Source organism: Canis lupus, chromosome 33 (assembly GCF_011100685.1).
Source record: "Canis lupus familiaris isolate Mischka breed German Shepherd chromosome 33, alternate assembly UU_Cfam_GSD_1.0, whole genome shotgun sequence".
Lineage (NCBI taxonomy): Eukaryota > Metazoa > Chordata > Mammalia > Carnivora > Canidae > Canis > Canis lupus.
Genome location: NC_049254.1, coordinates 18,603,067 through 18,628,111, shown reverse-complemented (window position 1 = coordinate 18,628,111; position 25,045 = coordinate 18,603,067). Strand labels below are relative to the sequence as shown.

The 25,045-nt window shown below is 36.8% G+C and overlaps 1 protein-coding gene across 1 annotated transcript in view; it reads left to right on the top strand.

Annotated features, from left to right (window-relative positions):
• The window catches only part of USF3 (upstream transcription factor family member 3), a 50,157-nt gene that overhangs the window by 12,640 nt on the left and 12,472 nt on the right, over positions 1–25,045 (top strand). Inside the window, 5 exon segments of the mRNA XM_038582843.1 lie at positions 13,442–13,558; positions 15,540–15,604; positions 16,115–16,143; positions 18,463–18,545; positions 22,576–22,672. Coding sequence (XP_038438771.1) covers positions 15,558–15,604; positions 16,115–16,143; positions 18,463–18,545; positions 22,576–22,672 — 256 coding nt within the window. The 5' untranslated portion in view covers positions 13,442–13,558; positions 15,540–15,557.

Genomic DNA, 25,045 nt, shown 5'->3' with positions numbered 1-25,045 from the left:
TCCCCACAAAAAACGGATGTAGTTTTTTGTTTTTCAATATAGTATTTTTTAAAATAATTTAAAATTTAGCTGAAACTACATACTATTTAGAAATTAATGACTATTCGGCGATTGACAAAATTGTACCTTGAGTAAATATTATAGTCTTAAATACATTTGTTAGAAAGACTGAAAAGTTAATTCATACTGTAGAAGAGAAAATGCATACATGTGGCAGAGGATTAAAATTCTATATAAGGATATACAGTAGGTTTTTCTCATGCCCTTTCCCCATTCCCCTTTTCAAAGGTGATCCTTCCAGAGAAATTCTGTGCATTTGTAACATATACATATATATTCTCCCCATCCCAGAGGATAGGTATTATGTATGTTTATAGCTTTTTAAATAAAAATATATACATATAAATATATATGTATATGGGTGTGTGTGTATATATATGTATATTTATATATACTATATGTAAAATACAGTTTGCTAGGGCTGACATAAAATACCACAGACTGGGCAGCTTAAACAAGAAATATTTTCTTGTAGCTCTGGAGGCTAGAAGTCCAAGATCAAGGTGTAAGTAGGTTTGATTTCTTCTGAGGCCTCTCCTCTTGTAGATGGGTGCCTTCTTGGAGTGTGTCTTCACTGGGTCATTCCCATGTCTGTGTGGTCTGTGTTTTAATCTTCTTTTTTTCTTTTTAAAAAGATTTTATTTATTTGAGAGAAAGCGTGAGCAAGAGAGAAAGCACAGGAGTAGGGACAAGGAGAGGGAGGGAGGAGCAGACTCCCCACTGAGCAGGGAGCCCGACTTGGGGCTCCATCCCAGGACCCTGAGATCATGACCTGGGCTGAAGACGGAAGCTCAACTGACTGAGCCACGAATGCACCCCTTAATCTCCTTTTCTTATAAGGACACTAGTCATACTAAATTAGGGTCCACTCTAATGACCCATTTTAATTTAATTACCTCTAATGACCCTATCTCCAGATACAGTCACATTCCAGGGTACTAGGGTTTAGGACTTAAACATGAATTTAGGGGAGACACAATACAGCCCATTTTATAATTATACATATATACATATATTTTATTTATATTACACATATGTACAGACATACATATATATTTAGAGTGAATATTTAGACATTATGATTCAATCCAATTTATTTAAAGATTTTATTTATTTATTTATGAGAGAGAGAGAGAAGCAGAGACTCGGGCAGAGGAAGAAGCAGGCTCCATGCAGGGAGCCTGACATGGGACTTGATCTTGGGTCTCTAGAGGACCACACCCTGGGCTGAAGGCAGTGCTAAACCGCCGAGCCACCCGGGCTGCCCAATTCAATCTATTTTAGATTGAACCATCTGACATGTAGTTTCTAGAGGGAGAAAAGGTCAAATGTGGGCAATTTCAGATGATTCAAAATAATACTGTGACATATTTAATCATTCTTTTAAAAAAGATTTTATGTATTTATTAGAGAGTGCGGGGGGGAGGTGGGGAGGAGCAGAGGGAGAGAATCTCAAGCTGACTCTGCTGAGTGCAGACCCAGCCCAGGGGCTCAATCACATGACCCTGAGATCATGAACTGAACCAAAACCAAGAGTTGACGCTCAACCAACTAAGCCACCTAGGCACCCCTCTTTATTTATTTAGCAGTGAGGAGGGGCAGAGGGCGAGAGAGATTGACTCCCAAGCAGACTCCCAGCTGAGCGTGGAGCCTGATACAGGGCTTGATCTCACAACCCCAAGGTCATGATCTGAGCCAAAACCAAGGGTCAGCTGCCTAACTGCCACCTGAGTGCCCCCAATCATTCTCCTCCTAAAAACAAAAAAGTTCTTTTGATGAACTTTTGGGGTGTTTCCTTGTCCTTTGCTACTTGAAACAATTTTATAAAGAATGTCCTTGGGGTGCCTGGGTGGCTCAGTGGTTGATTGTTTGCCTTTGGCTCAGGGGGTGATCCTGGGATCCTGGGCTCCCACAGGAAGCCTGCTTCTCTTGCTGCCTCTCTCTGTCTCTCATGATAAATAAATTTTAAAATCTTAAAAAATATATCCTTGAATAATGTCCCTTTGCACATACATGAATATGACTTATATAGTAAGTTTCTAAACATTGTTGCATCAGAGAGGTACATGTTTCTGCATCAGAGAGGTAACAGATATGGGTCCACAGTATGTCAGGAGGAGTTGATCCAGGTACTCTGCCACAGGCCTTCCATCAGCGGCAGGGTGACCTCAGCAGAAAGAGACTGGAGCCTTAAGGACAGAAGCAGATGCTGGGGGTTGGGGAGAGAATGTAAGCGATAGTATTGGGAGAGGCATTACCCACATCAAAGGAACCATATTGAAATATTCTCAATGGATTGTGACTAAAAATGACTACGGGACTTTTATTGTATAATTGTGATCAGTAAAGTCATGGGATCCACCCTAAATTTTACCCAAGGAGCAGGATCACCCCATAGAGATTTATATTGGCAATGGAAGGTATTTTGTAGTTATTGCATTTTATGTGTCCTGCTCTTTCAGTGTTACAGTTACTAATATGTCCTGTATATATGTAATTGTTTGGACTTAATAGGTAAATGTCTGGAATTAAACCACCAGACTGTTAAAAGCAGAGGGGTGTTCATACTTCATATACTTTGTGCTTTTAAAAATTTTTACAAAGAGCAAGGATTACTTTTACAACTGAATTTTTAAAAGATTATTTATTTTAGGAAGAAGTTGGGGAGGGAGAGATAATCTCAAGCAGACTCCCCTGCTGAGTGCAGAGCCTGATGTGGGGCTCGATCCCACAACCCCTATATTATCACCTGAGCCAAAGTCCAGAGTTGAACACTCAACTGACTGAGCCACCCAGCACCCCGAGTTTTTAAAACTTAATGCATGAAATCTAGATATAATTTCTTAGCCAGGAGTGTTTGTAGTTTGTATGGATAAGAGCAAGAAAAGGATCTAACAAATTCCAAACTGTTTACAGTGGGTATTCCTGGAAAGCATGATTGTAGAGCAGAATAACTTTTCCATTTAACTTTATAGATTTCTGTACTCTTTGAAATTTATTTATTTATTTATTTTTATTTTAAAGATTTATTTAATCATGGGAGACACAGAGAGAGAGATCTCGGCAGAGACACAGGCAGAGGGAGAAGCAGGCTCCATGCAAGGAGCCTGATGTGGGACTTGATTCTGGGCCTCCAGGATCACACCCTGGGCCGAAGGCGGTGCTAAACTGATGAGCCACCCTGGCTGCCCTGAAAATAATTTTTAAATAAATTGGTTGCTTGTATAGTTTGTAAATAAACATTTAAAACCTTTGGCTTATTTCTTTTTCTTTGAGGGACAGTTTGATTCAACTTCACAGAGAAAGCTCCAGGGGCAGGACTTTGTTCATTTCCTTTTCTTTTATATGTTGTAGTATCTCTGGGTTGGCATTTGGGAACCACCCTGACTAATTAAGCACCAAGCATGGATGGTGATACGAGTGACAGGAAGGAGCCAACAGATAATGTTAGAGGATGTAAGATGTCTGTAATGGCAGAAGAAATGAGGACTTCTGATAGCAGTTACACAAAGCAGAAGACAACATAGCACACTCATAAATTTATAAGTCCTCAACTACCCACCATGATGGAAAGCAGCTGCTGAAACCAAACAGAAAGGAAGGATTCTTTGGGCTCTAAAAAGCACCCTGTGCTGTCTCTGAACTATATAACACAGATGTGCCAGATTTCATGATATAGTGAGTTGAACAGGTAGACCAGGTAATAAGACATTCTAGGTAGAGGGTTCTTAACTTAAAATATGCTGAAGGTGGTAAATGCAAATAATAACTCATACAGCACAATATGGAAAGCAAAGATGCCTAAAGCATTAAATAAGAAATTAGAGCATATGTGTCCATAATGTCAAACATAAAAACTATAATCACGATTTTGTATATTTAATGACAGAAATGCTCACCTCAAGTAAAGTGTAGAATGCAAAATTGCTTATGGTCTAACATTTGTAAAAAATCAGTCTTATGCAGGAAAAAAATCCATAAGAAATATATAAGAACATCAGCAATAATTCTTGTGAATTCTGGTCAAGTGATGTGATTGAGAGTAGTTTCATTTTTTTCTTTATGTCTGGCTTTGTTTTCTAGGTATATGTTCTTTTTATTATAAGGAAAGTGTTAAAAACTGTTAAATAAGCAGTTATAGAGTATAAAATTATATTTATTTCAATTACATTAGGGATATAAATGGCTGTGATTCAGACCAGAGATTTAAGCTTAGTTATGTTATCATTTCCATGGATCATGCTCTAGTTCAGTGGGTTAAGTCATTTTGATTGGAGAGAGCTAAGGATTTGCTAGAGATCTCAGATAAAGAAATAGAACACATTTAAAAACTGCCTATGTAGGCATTCCATAAAGCATTATAAATAATTGTAAATACTTAAGAATACATTAAGCAACAATAAAATGGAATTAAGTATAGCAGTTAAAAAGATTTCCCACAAACTATGGACAAATTATGTTTAAGCAATGTGCCAAAAAATGTTTTCAACTAAGACCTTTTAATTCTAATTTGAAAACTTGATGCTAAGAGTTAGATTTTTCTTCATTGTATCAAAGACAGAATTTAATCTTTACCACTAATTTGGTTCTTGGTGGAAAGAAAACACAATTTGCCCCTGAACAATTAGACCTACTTTAAAATGCTAGTACTTATTTTTGGTAGCTTCACATTTCCTCTGTAGTAGGAAAATTGGGGATGATTGGTAATGAGATAGAATTTTATACTGAAAACAATTAGATGTATAAATAGATTTTTTTAATTAAAAAATTTAAATCTTCATAAATTCTGGGTTTTTTAAATTTAGGAAACGGAGACATGGAACTGTACAATGAGAAGGGGGCTGTCTTCAGTGGGGGATGGGAGCAGTTAAAAGTCCTGTCAGGAGAAAAATCACCCTGAATCCACTGATTCCTGCTATTCCATGCCATGAAAATAGATTGAAACTGGTCCTATGAATAGCGAATCCAGGCTGTAAGAATCTCAGATTCAGTAGTTTACACTCTGGGTGTTTCAGAGCTTCACATAATAAACTGATGAAAAAGATGAACGAGAATTTCAAATTACCCAAAGAGATTTGCATCAAACAGTTTCTTTTCCTTTTTAAACAGAATGATTGAGATACAGTTCACATACCATAAAGTTTAAAGTGAAATTCATTGGTTTTTAGTATATTTGCAGAGTTGTGAAACCATCACCATAATCTAATTTTAAAACATCTCATCATCGCCAAAAGAACAAACACTCTCCCTATACTCCCAGACCCCCTTAGCAGACATTCCTCATCTTCCTCAGCTCCTGGCAAACACTAATTTACTTTCAATCTCTATAAATTTTCATGTTCTAGAATTTAAAGTAGATGGGATCATACAATATGCAGTTTTCTGTGGTTGGCTTCCTTCACATTGCATGAGGTTTTCAAAGTTCATCCATGCTGTAGAATGTATCAGTACTTCTTTCCTTTTTATTGCTGAGTTATATTCTGTTGTGTGAATATATCACAATGATAAAGTTCATATGCATTTGGATTTTCTCTTTTTCGAGATGACGAATATTCCTGCATGAATCTTCATGTACAAGTTTTTGTATGTGAACAATTGTTTTCAGTTATCTTGATAATATCTAGGAGTAGAAATGCTTGGTCATATGGTAACTATGTGTAACATTTTGAGGAACTGCCAAATTGTTCCATAGTGGCAATATATGAGAGCTCCAATTTCTCTACATTTTCACCAATACTTGTTATGGATTGTCATTTTTATTTTAGCCATCCTAGCATATGTGAGGTCATATCTCACATGTTTGTTTTTTGTTTTTTAAGATTTTATTTATTTATTTGAGAAAGAGAGCATGAGCAGGGCAGAGTGGAGGGAGTGCAGAGGGAGAGGGAAAAGCAGACTCCCCACTGAGCAGGGAACCCCATGCTAGGTTGGGCTCCACCCCAGGACCCTGAGATCATGACCTAAGCCAAAGGCAGATGCTTAACTGACTGAGCCACCCAGGTGCACAATACGTGATTTTTATTTATATTTTCCTAATGGCTAATGTTACTGAACATCTTTTCATGTGTTTATTGGCCGTTTTTATATTTTCCTTGGAGAAACATCTATTCAGATTTTGTGCCCATTTTTAAATTGGGTTGCCTTTTTTTCTTTAAGATTTTTTTTTAAGATTTTATTTATTTATTTATTTATTTATTTATTTATTTATTTATTTATTTATTTATTATAGACATAGAGAGAGAGAGAGAGAGGCAGAGACATAGGCAGAGGGAGAAGCAGGCTCCATGCACCGGGAGCCCGACGTGGGACTCGATCCCGGGTCTCCAGGATCGCGCCCCGGGCCAAAGGCAGGCGCTAAACCCCTGCGCCACCCAGGGATCCCTAAGATTTTATTTATTTGAGAAAGTGAGCAAGTGAGAGAACATGAACAGGGGACAGAGCTGGGCGAGAAGCAGGCTCCCCACTGAGTAGGGAGCCTGATGCAGGACTCAATCCTAGGACTCCAGGATCATGACCTGAGCCGAATGCAGACACCCAATGAATGGAGCCATCCAGGCGCCCCAAATTGGGTTGTGGGTTTTTTTTTGGGGGGGGGGTTGTCTTTTAATTATTGACTTGTAAGAGTTCTTTACATAGCCTATATACAGTTTCCTTATTAGAGACATGATTTGTCAATATTTTCTCCCATTCTATGGATTATTTTTTTCACTTTCTTGATGGTGTCCTCTGAGCATGAAAAATCTTTAATTTTGAAATCTAATATATTTATATTTTTCTTGTGTCGTTGTGCTTTTGGTTTCATATCTAAGTTTTAAAGTGTTAGCTATTATGTTGAGCCATGATATGATTCTTTCTTTCTTTCTTTTTTTTTTTTGATATGATTCTTTCCAAGTTAATTTTTGTATGTGTTATAAGATAGGGATCTAACTTTATTCCCTTGCATGCGAATATCTCATTGCCCCAGCATCATTTGTTGAAAACGTTATTTGTTCCCCCATTGAATGGTTTTGGCACCTTTATTGAAAACTACTTCGCCACAAATATAAAGGTTTATTTCTGGGCTCTTAATTCGATTCCATCGATCTGTGTGTCTTTCTTTATGCCAGTACCACACTATCTTGGTTACTGTAGATTTGTAGTAGTTTTTAAAATTGTGAACTCTCTTTTTTCTTTTCAGTCTTTCTAAATAGTGCCTGACAGTAGAATTCTACTTCAAAAATTTAACACCTGTCTAAAGCAGATTATTTGAATATTTTGTTTTATGAGAAAACTATAAATCAAGTTGCTTTTTATTTGCATATGGCCTCTGATTGAGGTTTTATTTTCTGTGAGCAGGGGCCTTATGAGAAAATAAGTTTTCTGGGCTAGATATTACCACTATATTGTTCAGGACAATAAGATATAAATTGAAACAGAAGGAATATAATAGTTGAAGACATGGTTTTGCTAAAATGTACCATACTGTGTTTTCTTTTCTTTTCTTTTCTTTTCTTTTCTTTTCTTTTCTTTTCTTTTCTTTTCTTTTCTTTTCTTTTCTTTTCTTTTCTTTCTTTCTTTTCTTTCCTTTTTTTTTTTTTTTTTTTTTTTTTGCTGCATGGGGTAGAGGAGGTAGAGAAGCACTATGAAAATAGTTAAGGACTTAGTAGAGTCAGATAGTATTAAATTAGAATCCTGCCTCACCATTTAGCTGTGTGATGTGGACAAATTACTAAATTATTTCAATGCCCCTTACCTTATAAATTGAGATGAGGTTGTGTGTATAAAATAGTTATAACATTATTTGTCTCAAAATAATTTTTAAAGTGTTTATGAACAGAGCATTGATTAAATCTGGAGATGTCAAACATTTTATATTTGTAGCACAATTTTTTGCTTTCCCTTTTTTCTCTTTTTTTTTCCCTTTGTTTTTTATCTATATTTTTTATTAAGGTATAATTCATGTGTCACAAAACTCACTCTTTTAAAGCATATAATTCAGTGCTTTTGAGCACATTGACAAAGTTCTGCAGTCATCTCCACAATCCAGTTCAAGAGCATCATCCCTAAAAGAAACTCCTACCCATTAGCCATCACCCTTTGTTCCCTCTCCCCACTCCTGACAACCACAAATCTACTTTCTGTCTCTATGGATTTGCTTCTGGGCATTTCATATAAATGGAATTATACAGTATGTGACCTTTTGCGTCAGGCTTCTTTCACTTAACATAATGTTTTCATGTGTTACCCAGGCTGTAGCATGTATCTGTACTTTATATCTTTGTATCGCTGCATAATATTCTCTTGTGTGGACATAGCACATTTTACATATCCATTCGTTATTCATTGGGCATTGGGCTTGTTTCAGTTCACTTGCTATTATGAGTATTGCTGCAACAAACATCTGTGTACAAGTTTTTGTGTGAAGTTTTTTTCAGTTCTTTTGGGTATATACCTAGGTAGCATCGCTGGATCATAGAGTGATTCTATGTTTTACCTATTTGAGGAACTGCCAAACTGTTTTCCAAAATGATATCATTTTACATTCCCACCAGCAATCTGTGAGGTAAAAGTACACTTTTGAATATAAACATGTATTTTTGCCAGTTTTATTAAGGTATCATTGACAAATATTGTATATATTTAAGGTATACAGTGAGAAAACATCTGATATCTATTTATACATTATGAAATGATTACCACAGCTAAGCTAATTAATATCCATGCACTACTGGGTATTTACCCCAAAGATATAGGTGTTGTGAAATGATGGGACACCTGCACCCCAATGTTTATAGCAGCAATGATCACAATAGCCAAATTGTGGAAGGAGCCATGATGTTCTTCAACAGATGAATGTATAAAGAAGATGTGATATATATACACACACACACACACACACACACACAGACACAATGGAATATTCCTCAGCCATCAGAAAGGATGAATACCTACCATTTACATCCACAGAACTGGAGGGTATTATGCTAAGTGAAATAAGTTAGTTGGAGAAAGACAGTTACCGTATGGTTTCACTCATATGTGGAATATAATAGTGAAAGGGACCATAAGGGAAGGGGGGAAAACTGGGGAAGAATTACAGAGGAAGACAAACCATGAGAGACTCCTAACTCTGGGAATCAAACAAACGTTTGCAGAAGGGGAGGGGGGTGTGGGGAGTACCGTAATTGTGTGACAGACTTTAAGGAGGGCACATGATGAGATGAGCACTGCGTGTTATACTATATGTTGGCAAATTGATAAAAACAAAAAATAATTATAGTTTAAAAAACAAAAAAAATCAATAAATAAAATAATTATAGATTCAAAGTTACAAAAATGTTATGTACTATTGAATCCATGCACTAGTGATGTTCTTTCCCCTAGTAGTGACATATATCAAAACTAGGAAGTTGACATTTGTTAACCAACTTTTAAATTTATCTTCTTTTAAATGATTTTTAAAATTCCCTGTGCTGCCCAATATGGTAACCGCTAGCTACATGTAACTATTTAATTTAAATTACTTAAAATTACATAAAATTAAAAGTTAATTCCATGGTCTCACTAGCCACATTTCAAGCATTTAATAATACCCACATGTGATCAACGGCGACCATATGGACAGCACAGATACAGAATATTTCCACTTCACAAAGTTCTTTTGGAAAGCCCTGATCTAGACTGTGTTCTTCCTGAGGGAAGACTTGCCTTTTTCATCTTTATAATTCCTACACAGTGTGGGCATTCAATCCATACCTATGATTGAGTCTAGTCCTCTCCTCTGTTTTACATGTTAAGAAATTTGGGCCCTAAGTGGTAATAAATAAAATAATACCTAGCTTTTGAGTAGCAAATCTAGAGAGCTCATTTCCCTAATTCCAGGTTCACTGTTGTTCTCATGTGGATTCATTGGTTTGTGAGCTTATTGATTTGTATCAGTTTTAGAGGAACAGTATTAAAATAATGCACTTCTCAAACTTTATAGTGCAAAAAAATCAACTAGGAAGCTAGTTAGAACATCATATTTCTGGACTTGTCCTTTCTAAGATTACAATTCATTAGGTCTGGGGTGGGGCATAGGAATCTATATTTTATTTTATTTTTTGGAATCTATATTTTAAACATATGCTTAGTACTGTGTGGTAGTAGCATAAGGAAGCTCAGAAAAGATACAAAAGAACAGAGAGCCTAGAAATGGAACTGCAGTAATAATACACATTTGATTTTTAATAAAGTAACCATTGAGGAAAGGAAATCCTTTCAACAAATGGTGTTGGGACAACTAATCCTATGGAAAAAAAATGAATTTTAACCCCTACCTCCTGCCTTATATAATATGGATCATTGATCTAAATATGACAATATCATAAACCCTGTAGAAGCAATCATAGGAGAATATCTTGGGGATGAGTAAAGGTTTCTTAGGCACAAAAGGAATCATCATAATTAAAAATTGGTATAAGTTTTACTTCATCAAGAACTTTTGCTTACCAAAAGACACAATTAAGAAAATGCATAGGTATACCACATAATGGGAGAAAATATTTGCAAATTATATTTCAGACAAAGGACAAATATCCAGAAGATATAAGTGACTCAGTATATATATGAAGATTTTCTATAAGTCAATAATAAGAGGATAAACAGTCTAATTTAAAAAACTGGCAAAAAGATATGAGCATACAAAATAAGACCTACAAATGGTCTTGATATGCACATTAAAAAAGTATTCAATATTAGCAGTCATGTAGGAAATGAAAATTGAACTATAATGAGATTCTACTATATACCGACCAGAATGGTTGAAATGAATAGGCAGGCAGACACAACCCAGTGTTGGAAGGATTTGGAGGAACCTGAACTCTTAATTTTGGATGGGAGTGCAAAATGGTAGTGTCACTCTGGGGAAAGTGTGACAAACCTTCTTATAGAAGTCTTTTTGAGGGGACACCTGGGTGGCTCAGTTGGTTAAGCATCTGTCTTCAGCTCAAGTCATGATCTCGGCTCAGGGTCCTGGGATCAAGCCTTGCATCAGGCTCTCCACTCCGGGGCGAGCGAGTCTGCTTCTCCATCTCCTTCTAAGATCTCTCTTGCTCTCACTCTCTCTCAAATAAATAAAATCTGCAGAAGTCTTTTTTGTGGAGATACTTTTTTTCTCTTGGGTAGATCCTTAGGAGTAGAACTGTAGGGTATATAATAAGCATTTCCATTCCTAGATATTTACTCAACAGAAAGAAAGACTATATCCATGAAAAATGTTACACAAGAATGTTCATGGGTGGCCAAAACTTTATTCATAGTGGCCAAAACACAGCCCAGGTGTTCATCAACAGAAAAGTGAGTAAACAAACTGAACTATAAACTCCCACACAATTATACATTGATACTTAGCAAAAAAAAGGAACAAACTGCTGAATAAATTTCAGAAACATTATGCTTAGTGAAAGCTTGACACAACAGAATCCTCAGTTAATGCATTATAAAGTTCAGTGCTGAAAAAAATGAGAACACTGGTTGTCTTTGTGGGTGTAGGGGAAGGTATCGATTAGGTAATGTCATGAGAACTTACTCCAGTGATGGTAATGTTCTGTACCTTGATAGGAGTTGGGCACACAGGTGTGTGCATTAGTCAGCACTCACTGAATGTTAACACTTAAGAATTGTGCATTTTACCATGTGTAAATTTTCCTGCAAGGGTCAAAGGCAGTTTTAAAAGTTGTGATTTTGATGCAATTGATCTCAGAACTATGCTTTGAGAACCGTTGGATTTAACTAACTTCAGAAATAATTCTTTCTTCCTATAAAAAACAGTAATTCATAGATTACTAATTAACATTTTGAAATTTTTCTTTAAAAATTCATGGTGGCGGTTTGGCCCCTGCCTTTGGCCCAGGGCACGATCCTGGAGACCCGGGATCGAATCCCACGTCGGGCTCCCGGTGCATGGAGCCTGCTTCTCCCTCTGCCTATGTCTCTGCCTCTCTCTCTCTCTCTCTCTCTGTGTGACTATCATAAAAAAAAAAAAAAAAAAAATTCATGGTGGCACTTTAAATATTTTAAAGTATTTTGTAGCAAGATTCGTATTTAATTATATAAATATTGTATTAAAAGTAACATTTCCTTATTAGGAGGTTAATGAATCCGTGGATAAAGATGTATGGCAATATTATATAGTTTATTATTTCAATAAGTGTTCTTTTTTAATGTGAGGAATGCAATTTTAATATCAGGAGTAATGTATGGAAACAATTGTGCATTGATAGATGTAATTGAATTGGTTAAAATGTGGTTTGAGATAGATCTTTATAGTGACATTGTGTAAACTGGCTGATATACCTTTCAGGTAAATCCCTGCCTCCCACCTCCCCCCACCCCCATGCAATGAATATGTTTACTTATGTGATAGGCCTCTAGTATTACTTAATTTAAGATTCTAGATGTTAAGAAGATTGGAACTTCATGCATCTTAAATGGAACATGAAGCTACAAACTTTCAAAAGTGCTCCAGAGGAACAACTAGAACTGTGACACAAATGACCAAATGCTGACTCATGGATATACAGGAAATCTGACCTTATGGGTTTATAGGTGAAATTATATGTTCAGCTCTCTTGACACATCCCAAATAATATGCCCCCTTCCCCTGCCCACCCGCCCCCAGGATAGGCTATCAGTCAGATGCCTGAAATTCCACCAACTAAAGATACCTGCCTTTCTAAATTTTCCTGATAGGAATCTCCTGGGGGCATTCATTAAATTTCAGTCTCCTCCCTTAAAGATTAAAATACGTCCCTTAGTGACTGATTCAGTGGGTGGGGTGGGGGATGGGCTGACAATTTGTAGTTTTTAACTAGCACCTTGTTGAAAATACAGATTCCTGGGCCCTACCCAGCACTTCTCCTTAGGGAAGAAGCCCCCAAATGCACATGTTTCAGAGCCTATAGAATGCACCAATCTAAAGGCTGTCTTCTAGTGTCACTGCCCTCCGGGGAGACCCTTGAGTAAATTCTCAGTCACTATCACAACAGAGAAGAGGGAAGTAGGAAATTGAGGGAAGATAATTTTAGAATTGAGGTCAGAGCTTAGCGTAGGACCCAGGTGGAGTAAAGTAAGAACTTGAGGGGCAGGGAGCATGTCTGAGAGAAAAGAATCTCCTGGGAACCATCCAATGGCTATAGGTACTTGCTACCATTTTTTAGGGGGGTGGGGCACATGGGCAACCCACTGGAGAGTGACTTTTTATAGCAAGTACATTCATTAGCTCTCAAGTGGTAGGGAGAATTCAGGGTCCTTCTGTATGCCACTAAAAATCTGCATGCCATAGGTTGCCAGACCTTGTTTTTATGTGGTGCTAATGGAAACCTAGCAACTATAAACATCCACTGATTTTTCTCTTGTGTAGTAAGAAGAAAACAGAACTTATAGACCATCTTCTGGCAGAAGATGATAGATTTGGATCAGAGACGGGAGGCGTTGGAAGCCAGGAATCAAAAGTGAAAGAAATTCTGCAAGCCTTTGGGTGAGAAAGGTGACAGGGATTTCTTTATTGACTCATATATCCCATGTCATCATTATGTGTTTATCTAATGTGAGTGTGTTGCTTATAGGCAGATGTGTGCCATCCCAGATGTTAGGGAGAAGGTGAAATAAGCTGCTGGCAGTGAGTCTTGAGTGCACACTTCTCCTTGGGCTGCTTCAGCCAGTACTTCTGTCATTAGCTTGTCAGCATTCACTTCTACTTATTTTCCAGGACCCTTCCTCCACCTTTCCAGGGCCAAAGCTACACCTGAAATACCTTCGTTATTATTCATAGCTAACATTTGTCGAATTCTTTTTGCTGCTAGGCACCGTGCTGCTGTGTTCCCCCTTCATTTTTCATTCCTTTCTCAAAATAAGCCAATGGTCTAGATGCTTTGATTATGATCCATTTTGTAGACGAAACATCTGAGTATCTGAGATTCCAAGAGGCTATCTAGCTTGCCCAGAACCTCACAGCTAGGAAATGGCAGAACCAGATTTGAAACCCATGCTTTCTGTTTTTCTTTCTCATTTATTTATTTATTTGTTTGTTTGTTTGTTTATTTATTTATTTATTTATTTATTTATTTATTTATTTATAAAGAGAGAGCCTACATGCAGGTGCCTGCACACTAGAGAGTGGGAAGAGGGGCAAAGGGATAGAGGATCCCAAGCAGGCTCCATGCCTAGTGAGGGACCTACATGGGCTCGATCCCACAACCCTCAGATCATGGCCTGAGCTGAAATCGAGAGCTGGACTCTTAACCACCAAGTCACCCCTAAGCTCATGCTTTCTGACTTCCAATTCCACACTCCGAAAATGGGAAACTGCACTTGCACCTCCTTCAGTGTACCAGAACAGGTATCCCAACTGGACAGACCACTTTTAAAAGGCTGTCAGTCCCTGAGATCTAAAAGCATTCAGGTTTTCATTATGAAATTCTTGAAAATCAGAGAAGAGAAAGAAATCACCTATAATTTTGTTAGCCTTACATAACTATGACTAATTTTTTCATGTATTTGCATTCATGTATTTGGCATATGAATATATTTCCCTATAATACGTATATTCTTTAGCATCCTGACATTTTTTTTCAATTTTTAAAATTTTTTTTTAAAGATTTTATTCATTCACTCATGAAAGACATAGAGAGGCAGAGACATAGGCAGAGGGAGAAGCAGGCTCCACGTAGGAAGCCTGATGTGGAACTCCATCCCAGGACTCCAGGATCACGCCCTGAAGCAAAGGCAGATGCTTAACCACTGAGCCCCTCAGGGCATCCTGTATCCTGACATTTTATTTTTATTTTTATTTTTTTAATAATAAATTTATTTTTTATTGGTGTTCAATTTGCCAACATACTATCCTGACATTTTAAATACAAATAGAATTTTCATACTTCTACCCAGAGTTTAATGACTCCTGAAGGATAACATAAGACTTCTAGCAGTTTGAGAAAGGCTAGCAAACAAATGAATGAATTGAGTGAGTGGCTGCTTCCATGGATAGAATATTACATGTTTGTGTGCCTGTCACTTTTGTTTTTTCTGTGTTCAGAGAGGAGGACCATTGTTCTAGTTTAAATTCTGTAGAACACTTCAAACAGTATCATGAACAAAGAACATCCTCTGCCAACTCAAGTATGTTTTACCTGTCTTTCCAGGTCTTGCACAAATCCACACTGCCTTTAAACCTTTCTAGATTTCTAACTGCATAATGATCTTTTTCTATTCCAGTCTTCTCAAGCACTTTCTGGATACACCTCACATTTGACTTTCACCATGCTCTCCATCTGCTGATTATGTTTTTTGTCCTGTTTTCTTATACTTTTTTTCTCTCCACGACAGCTAAGCCAGTGCTTTTTCATGATGTCACTTTTATTTTTTAGCATTTTGATATTCAAACCAACTTACTATTAATCAATTTCTCTAACATATTAGTATAACTTTAAACTTTCTGGTGGTCTTTCCATGCCTTGTAGGTTCCTATCACTGTAATCATGCCAGAAATGACAGAGAATGAGACTCCTACAAAAAAACAGCACAGGTATGTAGTTTTGGTCCCAAAATAATATAGTTTGGGCAAATAAGCAGAATGAATCCCTACTTTGCTAAATAGGTAATCCTTAGGGAACTTATATTTGGTGCCTGGAAAACTGTTACTCTTCAGAAATATGTGTGGATAAATAAATACAGATTTACAGAAAGGAGTATAAAGTTAAAATTTACCTGTCTTTAACTAGTTCTTTAATTACATTTTTCAAATAGTTAAAGTTTTTTCAGTGATTAATTTACTTGCCAACCAATGATTTCTGGGTGTGGAAGAATAGAGAATTAGTTACTTCTAGAAATTGTAGATTCTAAATTTGTATCAATTTATCTGCAGTTAGGTTTTCACACCATAATATATATTAAGAAAATGTTTCTTCAGATGGTTTCTTGTTAATACCACAAATACAAATTCATAAAATTTATTTTTATGGTTCTCAAAATAAAAAGTGGTTAAAAATATATTCCCATAATTTTCATGTTCTTTTATCTGTACTTTCTGTTTCAGAAAGAAAAACCGAGAGACACACAATGCAGGTAGAAACAACAATTTAAATTTTATTTGATAGCACTTTTTGCACTCAAAATGAAGGCATACTGTAGTTGCTTGTAAGTTTCTATGTTACAGGGCAGCCCCGGTGGCGCAGCGGTTTAGTGCCGCCTGCAGCCCGGGGCGTGATCCTGAAGACCCTGGATCGAGTCCCACATCGGGCTCCCTGCATGGAGCCTGCTTCTCCCTCTGCCTGTGTCTCTGCCTCTCATTCTCTCTCTGTGTCTCTATGAATAAATAAATAAATAAAATCTTTAAAAAAAAAAAAAGTTTCTATGTTACAAGCATAGAATCATGATTCATGATATTTTAGGAAAATGTTCCTTACTATTTTTGTTCCTTTATTGTTTAATTGACATAACGCCCCTCAAATCTCATGAAGATGGCCTCCTTCTTACTATCTTCTGATTCATTGTCTATTTAGATAAATTAAAGATTAATATGCCCCTGGAACTAGTGTTTTAAGTGATTTCACTCACTGAAGAACTCCAGTTCTACCTCTTCCAAATGGAACAAAGAGTATGTGTCTTTGCAGAAATTCCAGAGGTGGCTGGTTGCCTAGAGGAATAGGGGAGAGATGAGCAGCAGGCTGTAGATATTAAAGGTCCTTGAACTGTCAACAGTCTTTTTTTTTTTTTTTAAAGATTTTCTTTCTTTATTCATGAGAGACATAGAGAGAGAGGCAGAGACATAGGCAGAGGGAGAAGCAGACTCCCTGTTGAGAGCCTGATGTGGGACTGGATCCTCGGAACCTGGGATCATGACCAGAGTAGAAGGCAGACGCTCAACCACTGAGCCACCCAAGTGTCCCGAAATGTGAACAGTCTTAAATGAAGTTGTGGAGTCCTCAATTATAGGAAAAAATGTAGAAAAGAAAGATTTGATTTTATGTCAGATATCAAAATTATTGGCCAAAGCTGGATAAACATAGAAGTAGTTGTGCATGCTTTTAAAATTTGGTACATTTTAAAACATTTTATTTTTTAGGGGCTATAGTCCAGATCTAAAACAAAATATTTTAGAAGTTAATATCTATTACTCTATAAATGATATCTTTCTTTCCTTAAGGAAAGGTCCCTGGGGAATTTTTGTCTATGGAAAGAGGTGGTGAACACTGTTGGAATTATTGCTGGTCCCCAAAATGGGAATTTCCTGCTTTTGAATTCCCCTTTATCACTGTGGGTAGAGTCTTAATGTTGGGTTTTTTTTTTTTTTTCCACCTCCACACATTTAAAATCCACTCTTAGATAAAAACAAATACTATTGTTAGAGAAGTCAGAAGAAAAGTGAGTTATACTTTATTGCTTTGCTGTCTTTTGGCCAAATGAATTTAATCTTTCTTGACCATAGAAGCTAAATATTTTTATTGGAATCAACTCAGATGGTGTCATAAATATGTCCTGATAGTAATTTATTTTGAGAGAGTAATTAGATATCATTGAAAAGCTATCTTTACTGCTAGACTACGAAGCAAAAAGTATGTATTTTACAAAACAAGGCCTGCCTATGGTCAATATGCAAGATCATCCTCTTAGAAGTACTGGCATCTTGTAAGAAAGGAAGGTTTCAGAACCTTTCTGAGAGAAAATAACCAAGACTATAATGTTTCTACTTATAGTGTCTTATTGAAAGTATTTAGATCATCTTGTACTCTCTTGACCCTTCCGTATGATCTTTAAAGTCTTAGCATGTAAACCCAGAATACTTGCTTAATTTGATTAAGATGTTGTCAGTTGCTCAGTTTCTTAGATGAGAAAAATCCTATGTGGCCAAAATGAATAGACAAAGCTCTGTAGAAATTTTGAGGCATAAATAATAGTTATTAGTTCTATATGAAAAATGCCTTCTAATCATCCTGAACAGTGTTTTAAGGTTCTGGAATCTAACTAAGTAGGTCTCACTTGCTCATGTAAAAAGGCAGCTGCTTAGTAACTTATCCTGTAAGGGGTTCTCAAATTTTAGTTATCACTAAAGCATTAGAGTAAAATCTCTAGTAATTACTTGAGACACAATAATGGCTTAACAGTAATGTCATGTTAGCAACTTCTGTTTATATTTTAACTTAATTATTATAGATCACGTTTTTAAAATGCTAATAAAAGTATCACTTATGTCAATTCCTATAGTACTAGACTTAAAATACGACATTCTTAGAAATCTAATTGTAGTTATTTGTCTTCAGTAGAAACTGTTTGATAAAATTTTGTTAGGGATTTCTTTACCTAACATTTCTTTACTCAAGGAAAAAAACGAACTTTGGCAGTGGTATCATGAGGTTTTATAAATGGATTTTCTCCCCTATCTAGTGGAGAGGCATAGAAAGAAGAAAATCAATGCTGGAATAAATAGGATAGGAGAGCTGATCCCATGTTCCCCTGCCCTGAAGCAGGTAAGAAGTCCACTCATATTTTCATTCATTCCTTGTGAACAGATAACTCCCCAAGTTTTTTCTTTGCTCAGAGTGATTATTTTTGTTTCCTTTCCTTTATGGTATATAGTTAGCTACATGCCACACATACATGCTGGTATATAGTTAATAATTGCTTCAATGTGTTTTTTTTTGCTTAATTTTCTATATATCTATTTTTAATTTTTCCCATACTTATAGCAGTCTTCTAGTGGAGCATTCTACATGATCAAAAGGATCATATAATTTCTAGATCTTTAAGGTCTTGAGTTTTTCAGTCCCATGATTACATTTATTTATGTGCTATTGTGTTTACCAGGCATTTCTTTTATTTTTTGTCAATCATATTTTTCATCTTTAAATTCTTACCTTGAATCTTCTAAAGATCTCTATTTCATTCTCTGTGCCCTATCATCCTCCAGTGGTACATAAATCTCAGCTTATTAAAGTTTTGCTTTAATAAACTTGAGGGAACAGTTTTCCCTCAAGAAGATAGCTTTTGTTTTCCTCTTATAATGAGGATAAAATGTGCTCACTGAAAACAAAACAAAATAAAATGGAAACAATATGGAAGGCATAAAAAAGTTTGAAAAATAAATTGACATTCTACTCCCAAGTCATAACTACTATTAAAATGTTGTAAAAAAATAAATTAAAAAAATAAAATGTTGTTACACATCTCTTCAGACATTGCTTTATGTATATATATATGTATGTGTATATATATATGCATGTGTATATATATATTTGTAAAGCAAGGAATATATATTTATGTGAATACATACATATATATATATATATATATATACACACAAAAAAAAATACACACACACAAAGTGCTGTTTTATGTTCTTTTGAAAGATTTTATTTATTTATTCATAAAGACACAGAGAGAAAGAGACAGAGACATAGGCAGAGGGAGAAGCAGGCTCCATGAAGTGAGCCCAATGTGGGATTCGATCCTGGGACTCCAGCATCACACCCTGAGCCAAAGGCAGACATTCAACCACTGAGCCACCCACGTATCCCCCAAGTGGTGTTTTATAACCTGTCTTGTCATTTTCACTTACTGGTATATAGTACATCACTTTTAGTTATGGATAGTTTTCCTCATAAGATTACCTTTCTTTTTGATGGTTATATAGTTTTTCATTATAATGGGATATCATAATTTGTGTTAGCCTTTTTTTTGTGCATGTGTGTTAGCTTTTTTCAGTTAATTTTTAATTAAATTAATATACATGAAAATTAATATATAAACATAACAGCACTAAAAAGCTTAAAATGACAATTAGTGTCTGACCTGCTTGCTTCCCAAGTCCAGTACAACAACTTAAAAGCATCCATTCTCAGCTGCTTCTTCGGGTATTCACTTTTATATTTTCAAATAATATGCTTATATTACTATATCTTCATTTTTCTATTTTAGATTTTATCTATGGACTTCCTATCATGCTTTTCCCCTTTGCTTCCCTAGTCTAATCCTCCAATATAATTCTACTCCAACTTTTAATTAAATCAGTATTCAGTTTTTATGTTTTTAAGACTGAAAATATTGTGTGTGGTAGGCCAAGGAGTACTATTATTATGTTTTGTGTTTTGGGGGTTAATAATTGCCTTGTTATTTTCATTTGCTTATCATATACCTATCTTGTTATTTATTTATTTAAATTTTTAAAATTTATTTTTAATTTTTAAGTAAGCTCTTTATCTAGCATGGGGCTTGAACTCACAACCCTGAGATCAAGAGTCCCATGTTCTACTGACTGAGCGATCCAGGCACCTCTCTATCTATCTTTAGTTCTTTCCACACTTTCAGTAGTCCCATGCTGACTGAGCCATCCAGGCATGGCACCTCTCTCTGTACCTATCTGTAGTTCTTCCCGCACTTTCAGTGGTCTCTTTAGAGTTTCTACATAGTCAAGTGTACCATGACTACCATTTTCTCTTTTTCCTTTGAGACTTCTGGAACCTCTGCCCTTCTTCAGTCTCAATTGATTGGTCTTTTCCAACTCTTCTGTTTTTAATTTCAGCTCTCATATTTTTAATTTTCAAGAGTCTTTTTCTTATTTTTTTTTGTTCTTTTTCATATTACATATTTGGTTATGAATACAATACAATATCATGTCATTTCTGAGAATGTTGTATAGGTTTTTAAATTTTTTTCTTTTTGTTTTTGTTTCTTCTGATTTTCTTTTTTCCATTTTGTTTTGATGTTTTGTCTTTGATTTGGAGACTTTCCTTAACTGTTTAGTGATACTTAGCTGTTTTCTTATATTCGAGAATGAAGCATTAAAAAACTGCTTGGATAGGCTTGACTTCGGTGCCCTAACTTTTGAGTGATTAAGTAGTAGGCTAGTGTTGTTGTTTTTATGGCACTAAAAAATATCAATATTGGTAGCTTGTTTAATTTTGGGAATAACTATTAACTTTTATTTTCCAAAGAAGAGTCCTTCAGCCCCTTATCTAGAAGTGGAAAGGGTGGGAAGAGGCGTATAAGGCTGGTTGCCATATTCTGGGACCTGGGTCAGGGAAGGGGTGCAGGAGAGTCTCATGCTTTAGCAGGCAAAATTTTACTTTACCCTCCTGTCTTCACTGAGTTGCTTAATCTTGTCCACTTCTGTGCCAAACATCCCTGAGGTCAAAATTCTCTGATTCAAATTTCACAGAAAATAAACTTGTCTCCTGCAGTTGGGGCAAGAAGGGGAAGTCATCCAGCTTCATAGGGTGTGTGTGTGTGTGTGTGTGTGGGAGGGGGTTAATTTGTATTACTGCATAAGAAGAATCTTTCTACTGGTCCCCTCAATTTTTAAAAATGATTTTATTTATTTGAGAGAGTGAACAAAAGAGTGCAAAAGTGGGGACAGGAAGAAACAGACTCCCCTACTGAGCAGGGAGCCCAATGTGGGGCTTGATCCCAGGACTCTGAGATCATGACCTGAGCTGAAGGCAGATGCCCAACTGACTGAGCCACTCACTGTCTATTTAAAGGATCCATGTATCAGCATAGAACATTTCAGGACGGATACACAAGTAACTTTAGGGCAGTTGCCTCTAGAATGGGTCTAAGTCTAAAATCTTTCCATGGCCTTGAAGGCCCTTTCTGGTCTCTTCTACTACCACTCTTCCCCCTGGATACTTTACTTTTGTTCCACTCACCTCACCAGTGTCCCTCCAATATACGAGCACAGCCCCGCTTGGGGGCCTTTGCCCTTGCTGATCCTAAGACCTGGCCCCTCTTCCTCCATCTATCCAGGGGGAATACTTCCTTGTACTTCCTTCAGATTTTTGCTTTGCCTTACAAGAGAGGCCTTTTCCAACCTCCATATGCAAAATAGATTATAGTACAATGTCTTAGTTTGGGCTCCAATAAGGAAAATAGCACAGACTGGGTGGTTTAAACGATAGAAATGTATTTCTCACAGTTCTGGAGGCTGCAAAGTCTAAGATCAAGGTGCCAGCTGATTCAGTTCCTGGTGTATGCTCTTTTCCTGGTTATATTCTTGCATGACAGAGAGTGCGATCACTTCTCTCATGTCTTTTCTTCTAAGGGCACTGATCTCATTCATGAGGGATCGATCTATCTGCCAAAGGCCCACCTCCAAATACCATCATATCAGGGATCAGGGTTTCAACATGAATTACAGGGAGACAGAAACAGTCAGTCCATAGAACAGAATGACCTCTGCCATCTCTCTGGCCCCCTCTTCACCTTGCTTTATTTTTTCTTCATAGCACTTAGCACTACCATCTGATTTTATATATATATATATGTATATATATAAAATTCCTGAAGGTCAGGAATTTTGTCTTTATTTTGTTTATTATATTCCCCAGTAACTAGAACAGAGCCTGACACATAATAGATGCTCAATAATACTTAATAAATGAGAAATGAATAGTAGGAGCATTTGATGATGAAATGCTGGTGATGAAAACCAAAGCTTTAAGTTTCTTCTGGCAAGTTCTTACTCCTCAGTGAAACTTTTAAATGGTTAATTCTCTCTGGCAGAGCAAGAATATGATCCTGGACCAAGCCTTTAAATATATAACAGAATTGAAAAGGCAAAATGATGAACTCCTGCTTAATGGAGGAAACAATGAACAAGGTAAAGATTTTAAGATTCTTTTTGTTGTTTTTTTCCGTGTTCAGGTCTTTGTGTGGCAGGACAGTTTATATGAGGATAGAGAAGGCTTTTTTGACCCGAGACATTATTAAGATTGTATATTCTGTGGGTCTGAGAGAATAGTGCTACAAAATAAATTCATCTTAGTTTACGTCTTTCCCCTACTCTGAGCAACTCTAATCTTGCAGGCATACAGAATTCTGATTTTGGACTCTTCTGTGTACTTCATGTTTGCTTAACTCATGACATAAATAATGCTGGAACTCTCTTATTCCACTTGGATCCTCCAGCTGGGGGAATCCCATAAGAGGATGGAGGGGAGAGTCCTGCTCAATGTAACTTAAAAACAAAATAAAATATGCCTGGGCCAAGACTTCACTGTGAATTAGCTCAAAAGGTCAAAACATTCTGTTCATAATTGTTTATATTGCATGGCATGTGTGCATCAGACTGCCTTATCCTTTGATGAAATTTGGTTTTTGTTCTTCATTATTTTTTTTTAGATAATTGCATTGTAAAAAACTTAATCAAGTTTAAGTTAAGTTTTTTTTAATAACAGCTTTTACACCCAGGCGAGTGTAAAGCTCAGAATGGTAGACAGTATGAGTTGTTCTTTATTTATGGCTCTGACAGGAACAGAGAAAGAATTTCCTGTGACAAGTCAGTAGGTCACCTTAAGAGGAACAAAGGTAGAATTTACTGGGGTGGGGGCAGGGTTGGGTTGCCTTCATTGTGTATCTGGAAGGTTAGCGTTCAGAATTCTCTTTGCTTACTTTAGTTAGACGACAGCTCATCCCTTCACCCAAGTCAGCTCTCTTTCACAATCCAGGCCTTGTTTTATGATGCTGGTAGGTGGGTAGTTTCATAATACAGGTTTGGTAACCTATCTGAGGCCCCACAGAAGGGATGTGAAGGCTAGAATGATGTGTAGACTTTTCTAAGGAGAGCTCCTTTGGTTTCACAGCCCAGAGGCTGAGGCAGTCAGGTTGCCGTAGGGAAAAGGGAACCTGTTAGAAAAACACAGGTTGCATGGGGCTCAGGACAAGAGCAGGTAGGCCAGCTTGAGGCGGCTCAAGTTTGACTACGCTGTCACCTCTGCCACCATCCTTCCTTTGGTTCTTTATTGTGCATCCGCTCTCTTCTCGTTTCTTCCCCCAGCAGCTCCCTCATATACTTACTGTCCATATGACAGCCTGGGCCGTGGTCCGAGCAGTGGCCTGGGGAGTTAAGCCCAATGGGGTTGAATCTTGTCTTCACTTACTCATTTAGTATCTGTGGTGATTTACTTACCCTCTTTCCGTCTCAGTTTCCTTATCTTAAAATGAAGATAATCTTAGCATGTGTGTGGCTGACTTTCGACACATTTATGTGATCATTCCAAGCCTGTTTCTCACACTTCAAAATAGTGATGACAGTAGGTAGTTCCCATCTCATGGTTGTTATGAGGATGAAAAGAAATAATATAGTAGCAGTACTTAGACTCGAGCTGGCATAGAGTAAATGTTACCTGTCATTGTTGTTGTTATGAAATGAGATGAAGAATGAAAAGTGCCAGGTGTGCCAGATGACAATAGTCATCATTATTATTTGGTCCATAGTAATTGTTCTTTAGTCTTTCTTTCTTTCTTTCTTTCTTTCTTTCTTTCTTTCTTTCTTTCTTTCTTTCTTTCTTTCTTTCTTTCTTGATTTTATTTATTCATTTGACACAGAGAGAGAGAGAGCACAAGCAGGGGAAATGGCAGACAGAGAGGGGGGGGGAAAGCAGACTCCCTGCTGAGCAGTGAGCCCAATGTAGGGCTTGATTCCAGGACTCCAGGAGCATGACCTGACCCAAAGGCAAACTCTTAACCAACTGAGCCACCCAGGCGCCCCATGTCCTTTACTTTCTGATGTCCATGACACATCGGCATCTTCTGTGTCTCTTAGTTTAAATAATCTGCTAGTCTCAGCTCATCCTTGTCAGAACAGAACTTTTTATTCCAGGCCCCCACACAGGGCATTAGCTTTGAAGATTGACTGCCATTGGTGGAAGGAGAGGGGAGAGTACAACTATGGCAAGACAGTAGAATTGTAGGGTCACAGGCATAAATACCAGCAGCCAAGGCTGCTGCAGTAGTAGGATCCATGGGTAAAGTTCTCCCCCTTAAGAAAGAGTAAGGTTGTGACAGTAGTGTATATACATTGACCCTACCAAGGAAAATTCAAGTTCCATTATTGACACTTTCTTTGGTGCTCTACTAGATTACTTTTTAAACATTCCACTTGGGCTCTGTTATTTCAAAGAGTAAAATAGAAGCAAGTTTAAAACCATTTTTAAAGAGATTATCTATTACCACCTCAAGGAAAGTTTGAAGT